The 26,874-nt window shown below is 42.0% G+C and overlaps 1 protein-coding gene across 13 annotated transcripts in view; it reads left to right on the top strand.

Annotated features, from left to right (window-relative positions):
• EPB41L3 (erythrocyte membrane protein band 4.1 like 3) overlaps positions 1-26,874 on the top strand; it is a 168,117-nt gene that overhangs the window by 48,064 nt on the left and 93,179 nt on the right. For all 13 annotated transcript variants that reach the window (XM_069957740.1, XM_069957747.1, XM_069957741.1 and 10 more), the window contains one exon: positions 9,485-9,679. In XM_069957740.1, coding sequence (XP_069813841.1) covers positions 9,485-9,679 — 195 coding nt within the window. The remainder of the gene's footprint in view (positions 1-9,484; positions 9,680-26,874) is intronic.

Raw genomic sequence — 26,874 nt, 5'->3', positions numbered from 1 at the left:
ATCAGCTGGGTCCAAATGATTGCTTATCAGCATGACCATCACTCTAGCTTACTGCCTGCTGCCATGTAATCATGTTGGATGGCTATAAGAGATTAATTTCTTTTACGGAATGCAAAAGCAGATGAGAAACTTGCCAATTCAGGTATTTTTATGTGATTTTTGACAGTAAATTAGGTTTTCTAGATATGTGGTCAAAAAGAAATCTCAATTGGTTAAAGGGGTAGTGCGGCGGTAAAAAATTATTCACAGAATAACACACATTACAAAGTTATACAACTTTGTAATGTATGTTATGTCTGCGAATGGCCCCCTTCCCCGTGTCCCACCACCCCCACCCGTGTACCCAGAAGTGTAGTGCATTATACATACCTGATCCGTGCCGACACACGTCCGCCATCTTGTGCCAAACGTCATCTTCGGGCCGGCCGGCCCGAACACCTTCGATCTTCCCGAGTGCCGGCCGCGTCATCAGCTGCTCAGTCACTTCCGGGTACACGGGTGGGGGTGGTGGAACACGGGGAAGGGGGCCATTCACAGACATAACATACATTACAAAGTTGTATAACTTTCTAATGTGTGTTATTCTGTGAATAATTTTTTACTGCCGCACTACCCCTTTAAGTAACAAAATCAAAATGAGTAGCAAAACTTTCCATGAGTAATTGAGCTCAAAACATTTAATAGCATAGAATATAAATTCCATCCATAAATTATTATAGAGCTTTACAACGCTGTGACCTGCAGAGTGCAGCTGAGGTGTATCAATTGTGAAGGAGAAGGAGTAGTCAGAGCCTTTACTCCCTATAATGCTCCTTACAATAGAACTTGGAAAACACCCAAGACCGTTGTTACTTCTCAGTAATGCTGTCGTTTTCGTTTAGTTGTTTACAAGAGACGAAAAAGTACAAGATATAGGAACCAAGGAATGAATATGTTATTTGTTAATGGCTGTGCATGATATAGTTAGAGAAGTACTAACATTTCTTTATTAAAGGGCGTATATCGCCTACATATATGTTTTTTACTGATTAGAGTATATAGCGAGAGATACTGAAACATGTTTTTTTTTTTTTTCTAAATGTAATTTTTTTTTATATCATTTTTGGTTTATTGTTTTGGGGATCAGCCATCTTGCCTGATATGGTTTTAACAGCATTTGGCTCGTGTTCATACAACAATTTTCAACAACCGTTATTTGATACTTAAAATAATAGCCGTGTTTAACATACTTTGGCGGTCATCATTGCAGTGACGGACATTGGTGCATTATTTAAGTTTAGGTTAAATCATGGCTGCTTTCAACACCCTTTTGGGTGTCGCTGTTATTAAATGTGCATTGAACTTTGTTGAAAAGACGGTGAAAGGAAGGGCAACCCCCACCCTCCCCCCAAAAAAACTGGTTTGAACAACTTAAAATGACATCCGTTGATTGCTAAATAACGGCTACCAGTAAAGGTCTTGCATGCTAATTTGATGGCTGCTGTGAACAATCGTTATTCTATGCGTTGTGTGAACTAACGTCGGTTGTTTCCAGTGGAAATCATTAAAGACTAAAAATCACAATCGTTAATTTGAGTATTATATAACGGCCATTATTTTACTAAAAAGAGAGTGTGTGAACATGGCCTTTAGTGAGATGCTTCACAGCAAGCCTGATGAGCATGGGCAACAGCGCATAGGAACTGTCCCATTATGACAGGGAGGCTAGTGGGATTCTTCGCCGTAGAATTATGCCAGTTTTGCTTCGTATGAACTGTACAGATCACTTTTCAGCAGCTTTCTCCTTACCATCTCAGACAATTCAGGAAGGCTCAGCTTTGTTTTACGACCAGTGACCAAACTTAAAAATTAAGGGCGCTTTATAAATAAATAATAATAATAACATCTTAAAAATTGCTACATTTCAGGACTATTTTAAAATATACATAGTCAAACTGTAAACAGAGTCCTCACTTGTGCATGTTTGTTTGGGGAAACCTTTGCTGATGATCACCAGCTTCAGATAGTTCTGTGCTAAAAATAGCCAGTTCTGTTTTTCCAGCAATGACATAAAGTCATTGTGGGCTATTTAACATGTAATTTGATCACAATTTTGGACCAGCTTGCTAATGTATACTCTTAACAGCCTTTGGGGAGGGCAGGATTACACTTAAGTTATTTTGGGATACAAACGCTTAGCCCTGGTTGTGATGCTGAAACCATCCAAGTGTGACGTGCTTTGAAAAGTATTGTAAGGAAACACATGAATACTAGTCTTGGATAAATAAGTTAATGAATTATGTTACAACCCTAACCCGCTCAGGACCAGGCTAATATTTGTCTTAATGACCAAGGCCCATTTTGTCCTATCTCTTTATGTGGTCATTACTTTACGCTTTTACTTATCTAAGTAATTCTGAGGGTTTTTTTGTTATGCACTATCCTCTATGTCTGTGTTACATTGTAGTTGATACATACATGGCATTTGTCAGTAAAAACCCCAAACTTTTGTAAAAAATTTAGAAAAATTTGTATTTTTTTAAATTTATATGTCTCTGCTTGTAAGAACTGCATAAAAGTTATGCAATATCATAATATACATATTGTTAACCATACTAACTTGAGGAACATGTATAACATGTCAGTTTTACCCTAGGGCGAACAAACCCCTTCACCCCCCAAATAAAAAAAAATGTTTTCATTTTCAATTTCACCATACATATAATTAGTTTTTTCTGGTTTTACGCCATATTTTATATATTTCTGCCATTGCAAAGTACAATTAGAAGCGCAAAATATAAGGGCTTATCTAGGTCTTTAGGTGAAAAAATGCATGCGCTATGGCCTTATATATATGAGGGGGGGAAAAAAATCGCAAACATGAAAATTGGCCTGGTCTTCTAAGGGTTAAAGGGAAGTCCATGTTTTTATTACTATGTTGCTTTCGGTCCAATATTCCAAGCGGTTCAAAGCTCATCCTTTCCAATTCAGTGCTTCAACTCTGAGGTTAATACTTAGTTTTAAATCATGAATCCCGGCAGTGCTCTGGGCTAAATGATCTTTGGAAACACCATAGAGTATGAATAGGGCACTGGTTGCACTTATGCAGTACCTTTAGGGGACAGTTTTCCTCCATTCTTGTGATCAGTGGGGGTCCAAGTGGTTAGACCCCAACCCGTCCCTAGCTAGAGATAAACGTACTTTGTACCAGGCAGAAGCATTGGCTTTTGAATCCCTCTGTTTGCCTGCTCCATGGAGAAGACAGTAGACCACATGGAAAACATGAATAAAGCCCTGGAAAACATGGATACAGCTTATGGCTGTATTCATGTTTTCTAGGTGCTTCTCCGTCTGTCTCCGCCTTCTCCACAGAGCTTCTGCTACGTACGAAACTAGAGATAAAGCAATGCACAAACCATTCCAAAATCATTTGTATCCCTCCCCATGTGACGGTCAAGCCTTGTAATAAGCTCTGTAAACAAGTACATTTACATTGCATCAGTGCATGTAATAGGGCCCTGAAACCACTGAGAAAGAAAATAATGTATGTGCAGGTTTTCAGCCACCCTCTAATAAAAAAAATCAGTGTGTAAATTCTCAGTGTCTGCTGAAAAGAAACCTTTCCTTTCCTAAAAGCTGCTGTACTGAACATGAACAATAGTTCAATGGAGTGGAAAAGGCAAGTGGGGGAGTAGAGCAAAAGAGCACAAGAGATAAGGGGAGTAGGAGATGTAAAAGTTCACAAGGGTTATATCAATTCTCAAGGGTTTGTAAAGCACAATTCCATGATGTTACAGTACTGAAGCCACTGATCCGGGATACACCTCCTCCATGAGGTAGTCTTAGTGAACAAACTAGGTAGAATAGACTAAAATTGTCGGCCAGGGTTGACTATTGTATTTGTGATATAATTCTGCGTTACAGGATCATGTGATTGTTTAAGGACCCTATGCCCATTCAAAAAAAATGTTTGTCATGCCGGATATCTTAAATTGGTGTGTTTCCTTTTATCTAGGGATGGTCCGAACCTGCCGAGGTTCGGGTTCGTATGAACCCGAACGCTCGGCAGCAGATTCCCGCTGTCTGCCCGTTCCGTGGAGCGGGCGGATACAGCGGGAGGAACGCCTGGAAAACTGGGATACAGCCTATGGCTATGGCTGTATCCCAGTTTTCCAGGCGGTCCTCCCGCGGGAATCATAACCTCGGGTTCGGACCATCTACTTCGGATCGAGAACTCGGTTCGGACCATCTACTTTTATTTTATTTCATTCTTTATTATGGGTGCACAAGTTAGCTAGGAACGCCTTTCTATTTGTTCCATGCTGTCCCATATACAAATCACTGATAACAGTAACAACAATTAGGTGTGAGCGGATTTGTTAAACTGTTTGGGTTCGCCAACATTCTCTGAACCTGAATGCTCAGAATTTGACTCCCGATGGCTGGAGAAGTTGAATGCAGCCCTAGTGAGTCCTAAAAAAACATGGATAGAGACATGTATACATGTTTTTCCTTGCAGCCCTTGAACAGCATCCAACTTTTCCAGCCACGGGGAGTCAAATGGCAAGTGATCAGGTTGGGAGGATGATGCTGAACCCAAACAGTTTGGCAAGTCCGCTCAACACTAGTAACTAGGGATGGTCCGAAACTGCCGAGGTTCGGGTTCGTATGAACCCGAACGCTCGGCATCAGATTCCCGCTGTCTGCCCGCTCCGTGCAGCGGGTGGATACAGCGGGAGGACCGCCTGGAAAACTTGGATACAGCCTATGGCTATGGCTGTATCCCAGTTTTCCAGGCGGTCCTCCCGCTGTATCCACCCTCTCCACGGAGAGGGCAGACAGCGGGAATCATTGCCGAGAGTTGCCGAGAGAACTCGGTTCGGACCATCCCTACTAGTAACAATCCATTAGATCACTGTTACCAGTGACCTGTATAGACAAGCAAGGAGAGAAGAGGCAGGTTGCATCTTCTCTGCATGCCTTTAAGCCTCCCTAGCAACTGCCCAAATGCAGAAGCAGAGCACTCGACTTGAGTTCTATGCTGGTGGGCTTTTAGTCTTGGTACCGATTATGTCATTTCCCTGTCATAGTACAGGATCGGGCTGTCAGTGTGACATCCCAGTACTGCAAACAGTGCTGAATACAGGGTTGTAAAATTTGCACACATTAATGGGTCACAGGCACAAGGACCAGCTCTAAAGCCTGTTAGTTAACGTTAAGTGGTCACTAGAGATGACCCCAAACATTCAGCATTTGGTTACCAGTGGATGAAGAAGTTGGATGCAGCTTTAAAGGGGTTTCCTGGATTTTTCAATAAACTAGCATTGCACTGACTTCTGTGGGTGTTGCATATTCTACATACACTTCTATTTTTCATTTAGAGCGCTTACTGTGTTCTCAGACTCAGTCACATGACCACTCTGCCTGTGTTTTCTTTACTTCCTGTGAAGTCACGTTCCCTTTCTGTTTCCTGTTCCTGCCAGTGAGGGAACAGAAAGTCATCAGGTGGGTGGGGCATGCATCCACATTTCTTTAGTTCCACCCCTTTAGGAGGCGCTAATATCTGAGCCCAGTAGAATCTGCAGCAGTAAGGGCAGCATGACATGGAGGAGTCCAGGAGCTGATAGTCTAGTTGTGGGCGGCACAGAAGTTAGCCGTGTTGTGAGTGGCACAGAGGCTAGCCATGTTGTGGGGGGCACAGAGATTAGCCATGTTGTGGGGGGCACAGAGGCTAGCCATATTGTGGGGGGCATGGAGACTAGCCATGTTGTGGGGGTCACAGAGGCTAGCCATGTTGTGGGGGTCATAGAAGTTAGCCATGTTGCTTTGTAGCGTTGGGGTCCTAGAATAACAGCTGCATGTATGCATGTTTCATTTTTATTAAAAAATAGGCCTTTTTATAAAAAATAAAAAAGCAACCTGATTAGTTGCTATGGGCAACAATTCCACTGTTTCTCTGCTATAGGCTTTGCTAAAGCTTCCCCTATATTGTTACTATTGTAATGCACAGTGTTAGGGCAGTGCTGCCACTGTGTGTGTAATATGGAGAGGAGAGTCAGTCACCATTCTATCTATAGCTTACTGAGAACAGTAACAGAACAGTAACAAAATCCTGGTTCATTGAGACTCCACCCACCTGTAGGATGGCTCCTGTAGTGTATATGTAATCCAGGACTAGAGATGAGCGATTATCGAGCATATTCGAGTTCGTCCAAACCCAAGCGTTCGGCATTTGATTAGCGGTGGCTGCTGAAGTTAGATAAAGCCCTAAGGCTATCTGAAAAACATGAATATAGTCATCATAGGCTGTATCCATGTTTTCCAGACAACCTTAGGGCTTTATTCAAATTCAGCAGCCACCGCTAATCAAATGCCGAACGTTCGGGTTTGGGCAAACTCGAGCATGCTCGATATCTCTATTCAGGACTACAACTCCTAACATGTACATGTACGGCCAGTGTTATACATAGTGTGAACGTGGCCTTGAGGGTGCCTTCACACGTACCCTATCCAGGGCCGTATTTACCACTAGGCACCCGTGGTCCGTTGCCTAGGGCAGCACCTTGCAGGGGGGCAGCACCAGGGAGCAGGGGGACAGAAATTTTTAATTTTTATTTTTTTATTTTTTTTAGTTTCCCTCCTCCCTTTCAGACTTGCCAGTAAATCTGGTGTCTTTTCCAGGGGGGTGGGGGGTATGGTGGTATTGGTCAGGTCTGGTATCGTGTAGATGGGGCGTCTTCAGGTTTAGTGCCTAGGGCAGCAGCAGCTGTTAATACAGCCCTGACCATATCGCTGAGTTTTTAACGCAGCAATAAAAACGCAGCGATACGGTACGTGTGAAGCTACCCTAAAAGTGATATGTGCCGAATTGGGTTATGTTCCTACTCTATAAGACACTGGCCCTTCCGTGACCCAGCCAGGTCACGGAACGGCCATTGTCAGAAAAGATAATGTTTACTGCTGCTGAATTCGCATGTGAGCGCATCCGTGCACGCCCGCATCCGAACTCCTCGCTGCTCACAATGGAGCGTGTGGCTAGAGCTGCACGCTTCATTGTGTGAACTGACAGGGTTTTGACATGTTAGTTTTTTGAATCGCCGCTAGGGATGTGTAAACACTCCGTCCGGCATTCTTTAGAAGGCAGCACAATGTAAGTTCCGTAGTAATCACGGCCGTTGTTACCACGACCTTGATTACTACAGAACTTGCGTAGTGGGAACATGGCCTTAAAGTGAAAGGTGACACCAGCATATAGAAAAAGAAGTAGCAGCCCGCCCCTCCCTTTCTAAAGATCACAGAGTATGTCCAGTAATGTTTCCCTTTCATTTCAATAGGTTAATAAATCTGGGCTACAATTACTACATGCAGTGATGAAGTTATTGCAGTCCTGTGTTAGTTTTATCTGGAATTACAATGCAATTGACTGGTATTTTCTATTACAACATCTACTAAAAGAAATAGCACAATGTCATCGATATCACTGAAGAGCGAGGTCTGATTTTGTTAAGATTGCTAGTGATTGCTGTAGGACACAATTTGTAATGATAAACATGCCCTTATTCCAGTTGCTCAAGGTCTATTAAATGAAATTAGTAACACCTGCTAGAGAAATTGTGGCTGAACCCCAAGCCAAGTCCGTGAATGGTTCCTGCTCTGGCTAATTAAACCTCTCCGAGAGGGCAAAAAGAGAAAAGTCTAGTGTTCAGACAGAATGGAACACTTGTCTCCCATGTTTTACAAGTCCCTCCAGCAGAGAAAACCATCTTTTCATGAGTTTTGACAGGTACAGATCTACACATTTGAATTTGGGTAAAGTAAGGGAAAACTAGAACAGCTAAATAAAAGGAGACTTGGTAAGAATCGAAGCCTGACAACGGCTCATCTGCAAGATGTTCATTGTCAGGGAAGATTCTGAAATGAAGTTATTTACTATAGCAGTTTTGGTAAACTGGCAGGTTCTTGAATGTCCTTGACTGTTTCTATCACAAATGGAAAACAGATGTTTGAAAATCTAACATTTCCCATAGCAGTTCAAAACAATACCTGTAGAGCGTGATACAGTAATGAGAAGCAGATCCAGGGGAACGCTCTGCCAGTTGTCCACTGCTGCTCCTGAAATCTAAATGAGAGCAGCACTCACAACTGAATAAAATAGTCATTATTTTGAATAAAAGGAAAACTGTCAGCTAGAGCAGACGTCCCAAACTGCTTACATGGCTACATACTGTGTAACACAGGGCCTTATATTATTTTAGGGCTTATTTTTGCGTTGAACAACAGTAACATTATGCTCAATTCCTTTTTAATATTCAATTAAATGGCTTTTTCTTTTGGAACTACAGTAACTATATAGCCTTTTCAAGCTTGAAAAAGACTGTAGCTGACTCAAAACATTGCACATGAAGGGTAATTAAACAAGTCATTTGTTTCATTACAAGCTTAGAGTGCCGCCTGTTTCTTCAAATGCTATATCTTTACTGTAGTTGTTCGAAGCTGCAATCCCCCCCCCCCAAAAAAAATAAAAAATGCTTTTTTATCAACACTCTAAAGTCTCGTAGAGGTGTGGTAAGGACACCTAAGTGCCCTGCCTTTATGACACTTTTTAGGTGATTGTAGCCCTGGACAATTACAATAAAGGTATAGAAAGTCCCCCTGCTTATATTCCTATGTAGCCATGTAAGCAGTTTAGGATATATTTACTAGCTAATACTTTCACTTCAATGAAACACATTATTAAAAGGGAAAAAAAAACTGCTTCGTCTAATGCTTATTATTGCCAGTTTTTGTTCTCTTTTCAAACTGTATTTTTTCCTTTTTAGTGTGCATATTATTGTTTTGGTTACTGAACTCACATGTCTGCAAGTTAATGAAATTTATGAAATCTATGAATCTTCCCCCCCCCCAGCTTTATCTTGGGATTGCAGAGGGTCTCAGGAGTAAGACTTGCCGGGATCAATAATTTTTGACATGTTTCATAATGTGTCAAAAGTTACTTTAAATGACAGTAATGCTTTAGGCTGAACACTTCTTAAACATAACTACAAACCTCAAAGTAAACTCGCTCTGCAAGATTAAAGGTACATTCGCTTTAACATAGATCGGCGCCAGCGCAGGGAAGCCGGAGCCGCGGTCCATTTTTTGAACCATGGCCCTGTTAACGTGTAAGTGCCGTTCTATCCACGGATACTGGGCCGGGGCTAAAGCCCCTCTATCGTGCGGCTCAGTTAGAATCAATAGAGCCGCATCATAGAGGGGCGGGGGATTTTAACATATATCTGGGCCCTCAGGTTTTAGTTTCTAGTAGTCTTATTTTTCCTTTAGATATATTTCTCTGTGTTTTAATAGCTGTATATTTAAACTCTTTCATTTTTGTAAGTCTTGGGAATTACAAGTGTGTACTGTCGTTGGTTAAAACGTTAGCAAAGGGTGGTGTCATACACCTGTAGAAGGTTCCTCAATAACACCTTCCGAGCGAAACTTGATCTACTAATTTTTCTTCTTGCAGAACTCGGACAAAGACTGGGACAAAGAGGCTGCTGCAAAACAACTTGAGTATCAACAACTTGAAGACGACAAAATCTCTCAGAAATCAGTTTCTAGCAAGCTTTCTAAATCTCCTCTGAAATCCGCTAAAAGACCTAAAAACATGCAGGCTAAAGTCACACTTCTAGATGGCTCTGAATACTCATGTGATGTGGAGGTAAGACCGGCTTAATTTATGTTTCCATTAGTCACATTAGGTACAGCTCCGGGCCCAACCTGGGTTCTGATGACTTTAAAGGGGTATTCCACGTAAAGGACCACTTCGGTGCTGATAAAAAACAAACAAACAAACAAAATAGTTTTCACACTTACCATCCCTGTCTGTCTCCGTTTGAGTCCTCCCATGATGTACATGCTTGGCTTGGTGGACAGCCATTGTTTTGAAATAGTGGACGTTATATGCCATTAAATGGCAGCCATCCACTCAGTTTCAAAAGTATGCGAACACAGCCTTTCTGTGTTTTCAATCCACTCCTGGTTTTGAAAAATACTGGTTGGGTGTACACAAAAGCAGCAGGTTTGTTGGTAAAGAAATTTTGTAGCTGTCCCATTGGGTGTACACAAAAGCAGCAGGTTTGTTGGTAAAGAAATTTTGTAGCTGTCCCATTGGGTGTACACAAAAGCAGCAGGTTTGTTGGTAAAGAAATTTTGTAGCTGTCCCATTTATCTGGGGCTTGCTGAAATTCATGTGCTTTCCATCAGAACAGCCCATGTTTGTGAATAGAACTGGAAATAGCCACAAAATCTAAATGTTATCAATGAACATTCTGATGCGGATGGGGGGGTGGTTCAGAGAGGGGTCACCTGGCGACCCTGCTCTGAACCGCCGCAATCCCGGCTGCTATCTGTAGCCAGGGACCGCGGCTATTAGAGAGATCAGTGCTGTGTATATAGAAGTCCCCCCTTCTAAGTATAAAAAATAAAAATAAAGTTTTTTCATTACTAAAAAAATCCCCTCCCCTAATAAAAGTTTAAATCACCCCCCTTTTCCCATAAAAATGAATAAATAAACATATTTGGTATCGCCACATGCAAAATCACCTAAACTATTAAACTATCACATTCCTGATAGCCTAAGGATGGTAATAGAGCAATTTTAAACTTTTCTTTTAAAGGTTTAATTTTTTTAAAAGCAGTCAGATAAAATAAAAGATATATAAATTACATATCGTTTTAATTGCACTGGCTTAAGGAACATATATAACTAGAGATGAGCAAACCTCGAGCATGCTTGAGTCCAACCGAACCTGATCGTTTGGCATTTAATTAGCGGTGGCTGCTAAAGTTGGATAAAGCTCTAAGGTTGTCTGGAAAACATGGATACAGCCAATGACTATATCCATGTTTTCCACATAGCCTTAGGGCTTTATCCAACTTCAGCAGCCACCGCTAATCAAATACCAAACGATCGAGTTCGAAACGACTCGAGCATAAATGAAGTAAACACGAAACCCCCCAAAATGAAGACAAATTCCTTTTTTTTAAATCTTTTAATCAATTTTACTACACAAATTAAGTCTGCGGTTGCAAAGTAGAATTGGAGTCGCAAAAAATATGCAAGCACTATGGCCTTTTAAACTTTGAGAGGAAAAAATTTAAGCGCGAAAATGAATAGTAGCCCAGTCCTAAAGAAGTTACTAGTGGAGTGCTCACATAATTTAATGAACATCTAGCGTGGAAGACATATGTGGGACTAAAGGCTTATTCACACTTCCCGTAAATTACGGGCCCTATGGACAGGGAAGCCCTGTAATTGAATGTTTCCCCACCCAGCATGATATATCGATGTACTACAGTGCCGCAGAGATTCAAAGAGTTTTCCCGCTCCTGGCCTAATATTGATATATCATGCTGGGCGGGGAAACATTCCACTCCAGGGCTTCCCCGTCTGTTGGTCCCGTAATTTACATAACGTCTGAATAAGGCCTAAAGGGGTTGTAGTTTGCAGAAATGTCTCTGATTAGCTTTTGTCTTTATATTAATAAGCTGGAAACACTAAATTTTTTTCCTGAAAGAGGAGTCCTGCTTACATTTTGCATCTAGGAAAAAATGTACATTTTTTCATTCATATATTTATTTATTTATTTGTATAGATTGGTATAACTGAAGCAAAAAGTCATAATTTTTGCTGTCCATTTTCTGCCCTGAAAAATCACCAGCTAAAATAAAGATGTTGCATACATTTCTGTGGCCAAATGAATCTAATCACTATATATTTGAGAGTAGGTGTGCCCCTTGTTAAAGTAATCCATAGGGAAAATGGTACTATGGTGGTCTTCATATTGGTTCCTTCAGCGTACCTGCCTGTTCAGTTCTTGAGCATTAGTTGCTGTGAGTTGCTCAGGAAGCTGTACAGATAATAATTGTGCATGTTACTTTTCATCTTTTCCCTAGAGGATTGCTTTAAACTAGAAACTTCTTGTATTTTCTCTGCACAAATGACTGCATTCCATTTTTGTGCTGTGGGTTGTTCACAGCAGTAAGATGACTCAGTTCTCAATTATAAGGTATGAGACTGCAGCTGAATTGATTAAATGGAAATTATCACCTTTACTGCAAGTTCTGCTTTTAAATAAAGATGCTATGAAAATTAGTGTGACATGCTAGAGGTGGAACTGATGTCTCATTTGGGCCTCTAGGTGCCATATGCATTTGTTTTAGAAATTAAAGCTATTCTCTAGAGCTGTTAATAGGTTTGCCCTAGTGTGCTGACTCACTATCTATCTATCTATCTATGTATCTATCTATCTATCTATCTTCACTTGCAATTAGGGATGGTCCAAACCTGGTTCCGAACCCTCGGAAATGATTCTCGCTGTCTGCCCGCTCCGTGGAGAGGGTGGATATAGCGGGAGGACCGCCTGGAAAACTGGGATACAGCCATAACCATAGGCTGTATCCCAGTTTTCCAGGCGGTCCTCCCGCTGTATCCACCCGCTGCACGGAGCGGGCAGACAGCGGGAATCTGATCTCATACGAACCCGAACCTCGGCAGGTTCGGACCATCCCTACTTGCAATCTATTTGGAAAACTATTCTTACTATATAAGATGAAGAAGCTGCAGCACTGGGGTCCTGGGTTCCGATCCCACCAAGGGCTGTAAAAAGTTTCCTTCGGATACTCTGGTTTCCTCCCACACACAAGAAAAAACATACAGACAGGTGAATTTAGAGTGTGAGGGGACAGGGACCAAAATTGACAAAATATGTAAATCAGTTGGCGCTATACAAATAAACACAATAATGGAAGTAATACAGCTTCATTATAGCAACATAATGGATCAGCAATTGTTCTATGTTTTTCTCATCATTACTCTTTATGGCTACAAACACACACGGCTTATACGCTGCGTATTTACTGCTGCGATACGCAGCAGATACGCAGCAGATTAGATCTAAATAACTGAACACAGCATCAAATCTGCTGCGTATCTGCTGCGTGTGTTTGTACCCTATGTCCCCGTTGACACTGAGCAAAAACAGCGGAATTCTGCAGTTTTTGCTCAGTGTGAAAGGGACTATTGCTGCAAACAACTAGACAAGCGAACTTACAATATAACGAGACAAGCGAACTTACAGTAAACATTCTGCAATTGAATCCCGCTGCCTGGAAAAGATGTATGCAGCTCCAGGCAGTGGAATTCAAATGCCAAGTGCTGGGGTACGCACAAACCTGATGCAGACGCCACTTTAAATTCTGCCTGTCACATTGTTTCTATGGGAGTTCTTTCAATCTTTTGGGCAGAGAGTGGAGGCGCGCAAGAAATCCTATTGAATCGATGGGACAGGTAGAATTTCAAGCTTGGAATTCCGCCATTTTTGCTCAGTGTGAACAGGCCCTTATGGTGCCTTTAGACAGAGAGATTTATCTGACAGATTTTTGAAGCCAAAGCCAGAAACAGACTATGAACAGGGAACAGATCATAAAGAAAAGACTAAGATTTCTCATCTCCTCAAATCCATTCCTGGCTTTGGCTTCAAAAATCTGTCAGATACATTTTTCTGTGTAAAGGCACCCTAACAGTGTTAATTCTCCAAAGAACGCTTAACACTAAAGCCAAATTCCTAACAATCATTGTGTCCTACAAATATGTCCATCTAATAAAATAATGTTACCATGTCCTGTTTTATCTGTATATTCATATTTATATTTTTTGAGCACATTGCAGTCTATATTAGAAAGAATAATATCTTATATGTTACTTGGCATGCATAAAGTTTATTAAAGCCACTCTGTACCCACAATCTGACTCCCCCCCCCCCAAACCACTTGTACCTTCGGATAGCTGCTTTTAATTCAAGATCTGTCCTGGGGTCCGTTCGGCAGGTGATGCAGTTATTGTCCTAAAAAACAACTTTTAAACTTGCAGCCCTGTGCCCAACGGCCATTGCTTGGAGTATCTGTGCCCTAACTTTGCACCATCCCTTTTCTCCGCCCTCTTCAACATTTTTCCTATTCCTCTGCAGTGAAAACTACACAGGTGCCTTAACGATTCAGCCCATGTGCGGAATAGTAGACAATCTGCCTGGAGCATTCCTAATGATAAAGAGGGCAGGGAGGAGGGACAGAGAGGGTGTGCCAGCCTAATGCATACACAATCTAGGCCACAACCGTTGGGCACAGGACTGCAGGTTGAAAAGTTGTTTTTTAGGAAAATAACTGCATCACCTGCCGAACGGACCCCAGGACAGATCTTGAATTAAAAGCAGCTATCTGAAGGTACAAGCGGTTTGGGGGGGGGGGGGGGGGTCGGATTGTGGGTACAGAGTCACTTTAAGTACACAGTTGTTTTTTTGGGAGTAGGGGTGGGGGTGCATATGGTAATAAAAGAAACAGAATTGCAGGAAAGATGAACATAGTATGCCTCTGGGCATAATCTTGACAATGAGAGTAGAAATGTTTATTGCTCACTTGTCTCTAACTATGTAAAATAAAAATAAGATTTATGTTAAAAAGTAACTGCTTTATGTATTTCATGACTGGATGGCTTTAGGCCTCATGTCATGGTCATGTGCACAGAGTCTGTAAAGCAGCACACAAAGTCCCTGTGGCTTAGTACTAAAGAGCTGTTGGCATAGCCCTCTACATAGCACATTATTCGGGGGGATATCTTATGCTAGAATTAATGTTCCTATGGAAAAATACCTCTGCAGTATGACATCTAATACAACATGGCACATTGTATTTTTCTTCCGAGGCATGCAGAGATAAAGTATAGTGCTTAGACTTCAGTTGGTTCGGTATTATGGCTGGAGCCTGTTACAGCTACATGTAAAAGTACAGGGGGAGATTTATCAAACATGGTGTAAAGTGAAACTGGCCCAGTTGCCCCTAGCAACCAATCAGATTCCACTATTCATTCCTCACAGACTCTTTGGAAAATGAAAGGTGGAATCTGATTGGTTGTTGGGGCAACTAAGCCAGTTTCACTTTAGACAATGTTTGATAAATCACCCCAAATATTTGTTTTAGTTTTGCAAATATCTAAAGGCCCCTTCACTCCCCTCATTGCTGGCCTGGAGCAGAAGCTCTGGAGCTGCTGACTGAATATGTGGAGCTCTAAAATTTACTTGCATAAAAAATAAGTGTCTGTGAGTATATATGTGTTTGTATAGTGCTTCAGGGGTCCACACATTCAGTCAGCAGCTCCAATGCTTCTGCTCCAGGCCAGCAATGAAGGGAGGGGCCTTTAGCTATTTGCAAAAAACCTGATGATTCTTCGGGCGGATGGCAGAATCTGACTGACCATAGAATGGAGTCTATGGCACAGGCGGAGAGTGAAGTCCTCTGCATGTTTTCCTCGGTGTGCACAAACCCTAATGGTCCTTTTAGACAGAGCGATAATTCGCCTGATCGCACGATTAACGATTTTGAATGAACTATGTGTTTTTTATAACAATCAGCGTTAAGATGGTACGATATATCGTACGGAAAAATCGTTTTGCAATCGCTTAAGCCTATCTCACACATAGGTGAGATCATTAAAAGACTGTTTACACGGAACAATCTGCAAATTTTTTGCGAATGATCAATGACGATTTGAGAACATGTTGAAAGATCAAAATGAACGATTTGTCGCTCGTCGCTTGATCGTTCGCTGTGTTTACACGGAACGATTATCGCTCAAATGTGATCATTATCGTGCAAATTCGAACGATAATCGTTCCGTCTAAAAGGACCATAACATCAGATGCATTCACCTTTTCCTTGTGACCTTTGTGAAGCATAGAGAGAGAATAGTTGGACTTTCTGTAGTCTTTTGTCTCAGTGTAGTTCTGTCTGTTTCAAATGCCCCCCTGATTATAACCTCACTTCTGTCAAGGGATATACAGTGTGGATTGTGACTCACTCCAGAATAAAACATAACCTATAAAAGAGCCATTCCTATTTATCCCATCTCTGAAATGTGTCTCATTTGTGTTCTATTTGTATTTTCTGCATGTTGTACTGTGATGGTTCTACGTATAAGCTGATGCTTATTAGACATTCCAGCCATGATGAGTCACTTGTACATGACCTCATTCCTGAGGCTTCTGCTCGGTTCTGTCAGCTGCATATGTACTTTACACAAATGTCATGCCGTCTGTCTATACACTTGGAATAATCATCTGACAAAATATTAGTAGATTGTAAGTTTCACGGTATCAAAGTATTTTGGAAATTGCATTAATGATCCCAGCTAATGTTCTAGTGTAATAATTAGGTTTGACATCCCCCTTTTGTCCTTACTCTTTTCATCATCTGCATGCGTGCACTGACTGTGCTTAGAGTGCTCTGAGCCGAGCCACACTATGGCAGATAATCCTGCATTCACATGCACTGTCTCTAGTTGTATGTCCAGATAAGAGTTCTATATTTAGCATTCATAATTGCTCTGTTGTGCTTGCAGCATAATATTTGAAGCACCAAATGCTAGAGATGTTATGCAACAACCATTCGCCATATTGGGCACTACATTTAATTTTTTTTTTTTTTCTGTTGATCTTGCAATCCAAAAAAGCTAGTGCTAATCTAAAAATAAATAAATAAATTGGTTAGTTAAATCCTTTTAAGAAGATTGTTGACCTAGTGCTGCTTTTGGATGCAAATCAAATCACTGTTTGCTTCTGAACTAGAGCTCAGAGAAAATAAAATGGCTTTTCTCTGTGACCTGATTTGGCTGTGTATCATAGAAGGAGGGGTTCTCTTACAGTTTTCCATAGGTTACCCTTCAGGGTATAAACCCACACACCGTATATGCAGCGTATTTACTACTGCGATACGCAGAAAATACGCAGCAAATACGCAGCAGATTAGATCTAAATAACTGAACAGCATCAAATCTTCACCATCACATCTGCTGCGTATTTGCTGCGTATTTGCTGCGTATACGGTGTGTGGGTTTATACCCTCAGGGTACAAACACACACACCGTATATGCAGCAGATACGTAGCAGATTTGATGGTGAAGACTTGATGCTGTGTTCAGTTATTTAGATCTAATCTGCTGCGTATCTGCTGCGTATTTGCTGCGTATCGCAGCAGTAAATACGCAGCGTATACGGTGTGTGTGTTTGTACCCTCAAAGTGTGTTTTGTAAGAAGCCACAGAATGCTGTATTTTGTTAATAAGCAGTTGTTTTGATCAGATGTATCATTAGGGTATAAACCCACACACCGTATATGCAGCGTATTTACTGCTGTGATACGCAGCAAACACGCAGCAAATACGCAGCAGATTAGATCTAAATAACTGAACACAGCATCAAATCTGCACCAACAAATCTGCTGCGTATTTGCTGCATATTTGTTGCGTATCTGCTGTGTATACGGTGTGTGGGTTTGTACCCTTATGCTAATAGAACTGTCATCTTTACCCATTTTCTGACCAGTGATGTACATGTGAAGCCTCCATATAAAGGGATCGTTCAGGTTATGATATTTATTTTAATATATTTATTTATGGAATGCTAAATCATAGTTTTCTAATATACATGTGTTTAAAATTCTGTTCACATGACTACTAGTGCAGTATACATATATGAATGATATAGCCTACTGTGTAATGCATGGGTCTCCAAACTGCGGCCCTCCAGCTGTTGTAAAACTACAACTCCCATCATGCCTTGACAGCTAAACCTTTGGATTTGGCTGTCCAGGCATGATGGGAAATGTAGTTTTGCAACAGCTGGAGGGCCACAGTTTGGAGACCCATGGTGTAATGCATTCATAGGCTAAGGGTACAAACACACACACCGTATATGCAGCAGATACGCAGCAGATTTGATGGTGCAGATTTGATGCTGTGTTTAGCTATTTAGATCCAATCTGCTGCGTATCTGCTGCGTATTTGCTGCGTATCGCAGCAGTAAATACGCTGCGTATACGGTGTGTGTGTGTTTGTACCCTTACTGAGTAGAACTAAACATGGCATCAGTCATGTGAAACTCCACCAGTGGACATAAAGGGTGTATGGAGCAGGCTCAGGAGCAGAGCTAGATTCTTAGACAACAGGTGTCAGCTGCTTTCTGCAGTAGACACCCACAGCTAATGACTGAAATCAGCGATCACACTAATGTTGGTCATTTAACCATTTAAATGCCTTTGTCAAAAATGTCACACATCATTAGTGGTATAGGATTCACATTGGCTTCCCATGACAAGATCACAGCGAGCTGATATGTTGTCAAGGTAGCCCAAGGATTTCTAAAGGCCTCTATGGCTGCCATGATTGATGATGCTTATACAGTCTGCTACGGATTAAATAAGTAGTTGAATGATTGATTTTAGAGAAAACCCTCCCTAATATGTACCTGAAATCATAACATTTTTCAAAAAAAAAAAAAAAATGGTAACCACTTTTAGAGGTCAAGCACATGGTCCGTGGAAGGTCCGTTTATTCAGATAGTATGCTACAGAGCGGAATAAATAATGATGGTGTGAACTCTGAAGTCTGTTCCATAGCACATCGTCCATACATATGGACCATGTATGGAACGTGTGTATGACTCCTAGGGTACCTTCACATGCTACCATATTGCAGCCAATTCCACTCTGCAAGTTTCTTGCAGTGAAATCCACAGCACTGTCAAATATGTGATATTATGTAATCTACAGGATGACAATCTACTTTAGGGCATGTTAACACATATTTGTTCAAATAGCGATCTGAACACTGTGAAAACCAAGTCCCCTGTACTCCCCCCCACACAATCTTACTGATAATGTTCTCCAGCTATTGGGGACATGGGAAGGCTGTTTTTTCACAGTATGTGAATCACAATCTGAGTCCATATGTGGAAAATTCAGGAACTGGCTACATCAGATCTAGAGTTAGTTAGAATTTTTTTTAGTAGCATGGTAATAGGTTGTTTTTTTAATAATGTCTTTGATTTTCCTAAGGGTGGGTTCACACTTATCGCTTGAAATCTGCTGCAATTCCCGTTACTGACTATTTTATATGAGTTTACATACAGTGTAACACACTGCTCAGAACTAAAAAAAAGCAAAAAATTATAGTCCGTTGTCCATTTGCTATTCTTTTCTTAATACATGTTTTTATTCTACTGCAAGAATAGAGTGCCATAATATTGTAAAATCTAAGATAGAGTGCTGCTTTTATAGTAAAAGACAATAACCTGTCTGCGCTCCCCCAATGACCTCCAGTGCTGTCTCTGGGTCCCCACTCAGTGATGGCCTGAGACAGGACAGCACAATGATTGGCCGAGCAGGCTATCTCTGAGCAGGGGATGCGGAGGTGGCACCGGAGGGTGTGGGGGAGTGCGGGCAGGTAAGAATGGCTGCTTTATTGTTTTTTACTATTACAACATCACTAGATCTTAGGTTTTACAATGCTATGGAACTCTATTCTCACAGTGGAGCAAAAATCTGCTGCGAGAATGACGTAGTCTTTAAAGGGGTTATCTAGCGCTGCAAAAACATGGCCACTTTGCTCCAGAGACAGCCCCTCTCTTGTCTCTAGCTTGGGCGGGGTTTTGTAATTCAGTTCCATTGAAGTAAATGGAGCCTAATTGCAAATTACACCTGAATTGGAGACAACAGTTGTGTTGTCCCTGGAAGAAAGTAGCCATGTTTTTGTGGCGCTGGATAACCCCTTTAATAGCCATCAGTATCGCAGAGGATTTCACTGCAAGAAACTTGCAGTGTTAAATCTGCTGCAATACGATATGTTTGAACATACCCTTAAAGGACAAGTGCCATGAAAAACTTTTTCCCAGTAATTGAAGCACATTACAAAGTTATATAACTCTGTAATGTGCTTCAATCACCTATCTGCCTCCCTTCCCTGTCTTTTCCCCCCTCCACCCCCCACCAGGAAGTGTCCTGACTCACACAGACCTGATTACTGTCGTCACCGTCACCAGGCAGCTCCTTCTTGTGAGTCATCAGCAGGAGGGCTGCTCTAGGTCCTGTTACACCAGCCCCCCCTCCTTGTCAGGTGACTCTGCTTGCTCAGCTTATCTTCTCTAGTGACATGACTCCTTCACTGAGTCCATGGCAGCAGGAGAGAGGGTATGAGGGGAGGGGGAGAGAGGCTATGAGGGGAGGGGGGAGCTGCCTATGTGCCCAGTCAGTCTGAGGGAAGATATGCAAGTGAGATGTGACAAGTGATGGCTTGCAGTTGTTCAGCCAATCGGAGGTGAGCAAGCCTGTCACCTGACAAGTCAGGGGAGGGGGAGGCTAGTGTAACAGGAGAAGGAGCTGAGAGAAGAGCTTGGTGATGGTGACGACAGTAATCAGGTCTGTGTGAGTCAGGACACTTCCTGGTGGGGGGGTGGAGGGGTGAAAAGACAGGGAAGGGAGGCAGATAGGTGATTGAAGCATATTACAGAGTTATATAACTTTGTAATGTGCTTCAATTACTGGGAAAAAGTTTTTCATGGCACTTGTCCTTTAAGGAAAAACTGCGCTGATAGCTTCAGAGCCCGGATTAGAAATGAATACCAAATGGAAAACTAAATATCAATCTTGCATTTCCTATTTCTGAGCAGTGTATTGTAAGTAATGGTATCATGGGAAAAAGAACAGATAAGAGCAGATTAGATGATGGTTCTACAAATCTCACTAGTCAATGTGCCTACAAATCAGCTCCAGGCAGATCAAGCTTCTAGGTTGTTTTCTATTGATGTCTATGAAGTTACTTATTACTTTGCTATAAAAATATCTAACCAACTCAAGGTGTTTCCACACGTGCATTCAGATTGCAATCCACACATGGGGGAAACAATCCCCCCAACCCCCCCCCCCCCCCCATCTCCCCCTAAAGCTACAGAACATTATCAGCGACATAATGTGGCTATTGGGGGAGGACAGGGGACTTAGTTGGCACAGATTTCAGATTGCAGTTTGAACGTATATGTGGAAACATACCCTTAAAGAGTCACTGTCGTATTTTTTTTTTTTGCAGAAATCAATAGTCCAGGCGATTTTAAGAAACTTTGTAATTGGGTTTATTAGCCAAATCTGCCATTATCTGCATGTAAAAAGCCTTTTCCCAGGTCCCCCCCTCCTTCCTCTTTTTCATCCACTCTGAAAAATCTGAAAATTGTGACTTGTTGCAGGAGACGTCCCCTGTCTGCTCTAGGGAGAGGGGAGGGGGGAGGAGGAAGGAGGGAGTTAGCCGGCAGCAGAAAGCAGATAACAGAGGATTACAGGCACGGAGCTGGGTGACAGCTGTAATCCCAGCTCAGACAGGTCACTGGTGATGGTCAGAAGAGATATCCCGTGAGGGATTTGTAGATTAACTCTTTGTTGTCCTGTTTTGGTCTTTTCTTTAGCTCTCTCCATAGGAGAACAATGAAGACAGGGGGGAGAGCTTCAAACTGCTTTTTCATGATAAAAATGCATTTTTCGGATAATAAACCCAATTACAAAGTTTCTTAAAATCGCCTGGACTATTGATTTCTGCAAAAAAAAAATTCACGACAGTGACACTTTAAGTATATTGTCAGTCTCTAGATTACATTATATTAAATAATGGACTGAAACTGTTGCCTACAGATCACTAACAACAATTAATGATAAACTAAAAATACTTAACAGGATTACCCTTGAGCCAGCTGCATTATGAAGTGCAGTGCCATTTAATTGTACAGCTTTTATAATATATGATGCTTAAAAGGAGCAATAAATCTAAGGGATTTTTTTTACACAGGTCGATGCTGTGTCATATGCGAGTGGTGCAGTTTTTGTGCCAAAACCACAAGACAATCCAACAGGAAGGAGAAGTACAAGTCCTCCCTTTATGTTTTTTATTAAATTTGAATCCACTTCTGGCTTTGGCACAAAAACTGCAGTGGAATTTTTCCAAAAAATCTGCCATGTGTGAACCCAGATATACAAGGCAAAGCATATGCCTTACAGCCAGAGAGAGGTCTGATTTGCAGTTTGTGAAAAGCAGAGTGATCCCCTGGGATGCATATTGAAGAATTCTCAGCGCTTTTTGATTACGATCTGGAGCAAGACAAAATCGGAAGAGAAGTGGGTGTTATTAAGAAAGTCATGAGATAGACAAGTGCAAAACCTCAGTGGAATGTTTGCACATATTGTTCCTATTATAAATGAAGGCCTGTGTCTTATTTAAAAAAAAAAAAAAAAAAATGAAATATGCAAAACAGCGTTTTCTGTAGGTGACTCTGAGTAGTTTATAGATCTCTCTTCTAAGGTTTAACCAACACTATGATAGGCTAATCTGTTTTTCACTATATCCATATTTATAAAGATAAAGGCATTATACTCCTTTTTCCATTATGTGTTGAAACATTGAAGCAAAGATTGGGCCTATTTATGTTATTATAATCTTAAAAAGGTCTCAGTGTGAATTTAGTTTGGATTATCTACAATGTGTTTTCAGTGGAGGTGGGAGATCTTGTTCAAATTTATATAGCGTTTGCAGTATTTTAATTTAGTCCATTCCTTTGTTTCAGTCAGAAATTCCCTTATTTTGTATTATTTATGTCTTGTGATTTGATAAAAGAGGATATGTTACCGCTCCGGAAATGTCTTTTTTTAGTATTCTCTATAAAATAATAGAGCCCATTTCTTAGTTTCCTATTCTTCTGTCTGTCACTGTCTAAGCAGGGTTAGGGTCCTATTCCACGGGCCAAGGAGGGCCCGATCAACGATGTAAACGAGCGGCGATCTGCTAGATCGCTGCTTGTTTACTGGGCCTATTCCACATCCCGATGATCGTTGAGCGAGGGCTGCAAGAAGATCGTTACCGATCTCCTTGCAGCCCTTGCAGCAGCAGTAATACATTACCTGTCCAGGCTTCTTCTCTGCGCTGTCTTCATCCCAGGGTCCCGCACGCGCTCTATCTTCTGAATGGCCGGTCAGCTGACAGGCCACACTCAGCCAATCACAGGCCGCGGCGGTCCCGGCCTGTGATTGGCTGAGCGCTCCGTCAGCTGACCGGCCATTCAAAAGATACAGCGCGGAGAAGAAGCCTGGACAGGTAGTGTATGATGATGATGATGATGCTTCTGCTGTCAAATCGGCGGTTGCCCGCCGCGCACCGCTATTCAACCGTAGCGATGCACGGTGGGGGAACGATGATTTTAGGTCTGGCCTAAATGATTTTAGGTCTGCATTAAATGTTGTTTTCTTTTCAGTCTGACACAGTTCTCTCTGCTGCCACCTCTGTCCAAAACAGGAACTGTCCAGAGCAGCAGCAAATCCCCATAGAAAACCTCTCCTGCTCTGGACAGTTCCTGTCTGGAACAGAGGTAGCAGCTGAGAGCACTGTGTATGACTTAAAAGAAAACAACATTTCCTTCAGGACATACAGCAGCTGCTAAGTATTGAAAAACTTGATATTTTTAAATAGAAGTAAACTACAAATCTATATAACTTTCTGAAACCAGTTGATTTAAAGAGAAAAATATTTTCGCTGGAGTACCCCTTTAATTTAAAAGTCTACTGAGTTTAATTGTAAAAATGGTGAAAGGACGGTGAAAAAAGAAAAACTGTGTGTCAACAGCAAAAAAATAATGTCTGCTGTTTGCAATAGATGTTTGCAATAGAAAAAGCAGACTCCTTTTCTCTTTTTTTGACGTGTTAACATAGCCTAAGTATACTATCACATGGAGCGATTTTTAACGACTAACGATAAATGATTGCAATTGCAAATTGTTCACTATATTACACAGGATAATAGTCGTTAGTTACGATCGTTACTACAATCATTATTGCGATTGTTACTTTGATCGTTTACTCCTTCTCATTCCAGCAACACAATGAATAATGTGCAATTACACTGAACAATTAGTGAAAAAATGCCGAACTTGTGCGAATGTATGTGGAATTACAGCGAACGATTAACAATAATTTTAGATTCAGGTCTAAATCAATGATCAGCGACATACTAATGATTTTTCGATTGTTGCCTGCAATTATACAGAACAATTATCGTTTAAATTCGAACAATATACAGGTGGTCCTCGACTTACGATGTTGATCCGTTCTTGCGCGGCGTCGTAAACCGAATTTTGACGTAAGTCGGATCATACATTCATACAGTACTGTACCATAATAACAGTACTGTGCTGTAAACACCTAGCCTATTCTAACACCTACTGTATGCTAACACAGTACCCTACATAAGTATCAATAAACACATAGGTACAGTAAAATGTTGTGCAGTATGTTTAATAATGATAAACAGTAATAAACAGTGTACAGTACTGTAATGAAAAAAACAGTACATACGTACTGTACTGTACTGTAACAAAGAGAACAGTACTGTAAGTACTTTAACAGTAATAAACAGTGTACTGTACTGTAAGAAAAAAAATTCTAAAGAGAGTAGAGGCTTATTGGGAGGAAGCTGCAGAAGGTGCTGGAGATACTGGGGCAGGTAAGTCAAGAGGGGCAGCTGAGGTAGAGGGTACAGGTACAGAATCTGTTGCAGGCCTCTCAGTCGTCTTGAAGTACTGCTGCAGGTTAGTCTGGAAGGAGACCATCTTCTTCTCCTCTAAGATCTCCTTGTAACATCTAAGGGAATCCATGACTTCTCTGGCAACACTACTGTACCTCTCCATGTTGGGATCCTCAGCCTCAAACTTAGACAACCCTTCTTTAATCAGGGCAAACCCTCTTGCCAAGCCCTGCCTTGTGAATCTCTTGGGTTCTGGGTTTGGTATGTCTTCCTCTTCCTCTATGATTTGCTTCTCCAGCTGAATAAGGTCCTCAGCAGATAACTCCTCTCCATGAGATGCCAGTAGCTCTGTGACATCCTCCTCCTCCACCTCCAGATTCATTGTCTTAGGGTACTATTACACGGAACGATAATCGGCCGAATTGGCCCGATTCGGCCGATTATCGCTCCGTGTAATAAATGCAAAGATCAGCCGATGACAACGATCATCGGCTGATCGTTGATATAGGTTAGACCCTATTTTCGTCGGGCGCCGACCGCTACGTGTAATAGCGGTGCGTGGCCGGCGACTAACGATATACATTACCCATCCACGTTCCAGGGCTGCTCCTGCCGTCCGCTTCTCCCGGGGTCCCGCGCGCGCTCTAGCTTCACAGAGGCCTGTCAGCTGATAGGCCGCTCAGCCAATTACAGGCCGTGGCGGTCCCGGCCTGTGATTGGCTGAGCGGCCTACCAGCTGACAGGCCACTGTGAAGCTAGAGCGCGCGCGGGACCCCGGGAGAAGCGGACGGCAGGAGCAGCCCTGGAACGTGGATGGGTAATGTATGCCAGTTTAGCAAGGGCTGCAAGGACATCGGTAACGATGTCCTTGCAGCTCTTGTCAAACGATTATCGGATAGCAGATCGCTGCTCGTTTACAGGTATTATCGGGCCCTGCTCGGCCCGTGTAATACCACCCTTACTCATAGCAACAATGTTCTGTATGACACTAGTCACTGACTCTTGAACCTCTGTGACATCAGTCACAAACTGGGGACACAGTTTTTTCCACACACCATTCATACTGATCTGCTTCACCTCATCCCAGGAATCAGCAATGTTCTGCACAGCATCAAGGATGTTGTATTTTTTCAAAAAGTCCTTTAGAGTCAAGTCCTTATTCTTTTCAGTTGCTTGTAAAGCATTGCCAATGACCCTTCGGAGGTAGTAGGCCTTGAATGTAGCAATGACTCCTTGGTCCATAGGCTGTATTAGAGCAGTTATATTAGGTGGAAGGTAAACCACCTTGACATTAGGGTGAAAGTCATCCACATCAGCAGGGTGTCCAGGGGCATTTCCAGAATGAGCAACACCTTAAAGGGGATATCTTTGGAGGTACAGTACCGCTCCTTGCTTGGCACAAAATAGTTGTTGAACCAGTCCTCAAACACTGCAAGTGTCACCCATGCCTTCCTGTTAGACTTCCAGATGACTGGTAGTTGAGCCTTAGAAATGCGCTTGAGTGCCCTGGGATTCTCAGCCTGATACACCAGCATGGGCTTCAGTTTGTAGTCACCAGCAGCATTGCCTCCAAGAAGCAAAGTCAGTCTCGCCTTGCTGACTTTATGACCTGGTGCTGACTTCTCCTCCTTGGAGATGTACGTGCGGTTAGGCAAGCGTTTCCAGAACAAGCCTGTCTTATCCACATTAAACACTTGTTGGGCACAGTAATCCCCCTCCGCAATTATCTGAGCCAGTGCTTTAGGAAACTCTCTTGCTGCTTTGTCATCACCACTAGCAGCTTCACCTTGCACTTTAATGTTATGGAAATTGGCACGCTCCTTAAACCTCATAAACCAACCTCTACTCGCTACAAACTCCTCACTTTCACTTTCTTCTCCCTTTTCTCTTTTCAGCGCCTCAAACAATTGCCGAGCCTTCTCCTGAATGACCATAAGGCTCACAGGGATACGGCGTTGGTTTTGGTCTTCCAACCACAGCACTAGCAATCTTTCCATCTCAATGATAAGCCCAATGCGCTGCTTTGTTATCACTGTGGCTTTCATAGGAGCAGATCCTTTCACATGTTCAAGGATATGGGGTTTATCCTTGATAATCGTAGCGACAGTCGAACGACTAAGTCCTAATATCCGACCAATGTCTGTCGCTGTTTCCCCCTTATCATATCTCTTAATGATATCTAATTTCACCTCCATGGTGATGGCCTTTCTTTTCTTTGATGCACTGGCATCAGCAGAGTCTGACTTAGGTTTGGGAGCCATAATGCAGGGCGTTATAGCAGCCAGGAGACTCGTTTTTCTCAGTCTGGAACCTGTCACTGTATAGTATAGTACAGTACTGTACTGTATTCTTCCACCACTGCACGTATTCGACTTACGACAGAACCGCGTAGGTCGGAACAAGGCGTCGGAACAAATCGTTGTAACCACGAAACGTCGTAACTCGAGACCGTGGTAACCCGAGGACCACCTGTATTGA

Source organism: Dendropsophus ebraccatus, chromosome 2 (genome assembly GCF_027789765.1).
Source record: "Dendropsophus ebraccatus isolate aDenEbr1 chromosome 2, aDenEbr1.pat, whole genome shotgun sequence".
In the NCBI taxonomy this organism is placed as follows: domain Eukaryota; kingdom Metazoa; phylum Chordata; class Amphibia; order Anura; family Hylidae; genus Dendropsophus; species Dendropsophus ebraccatus.
The sequence above is the reverse complement of the archived record's forward strand: the minus strand, read 5'-3'. Positions and strand labels throughout refer to the sequence as shown.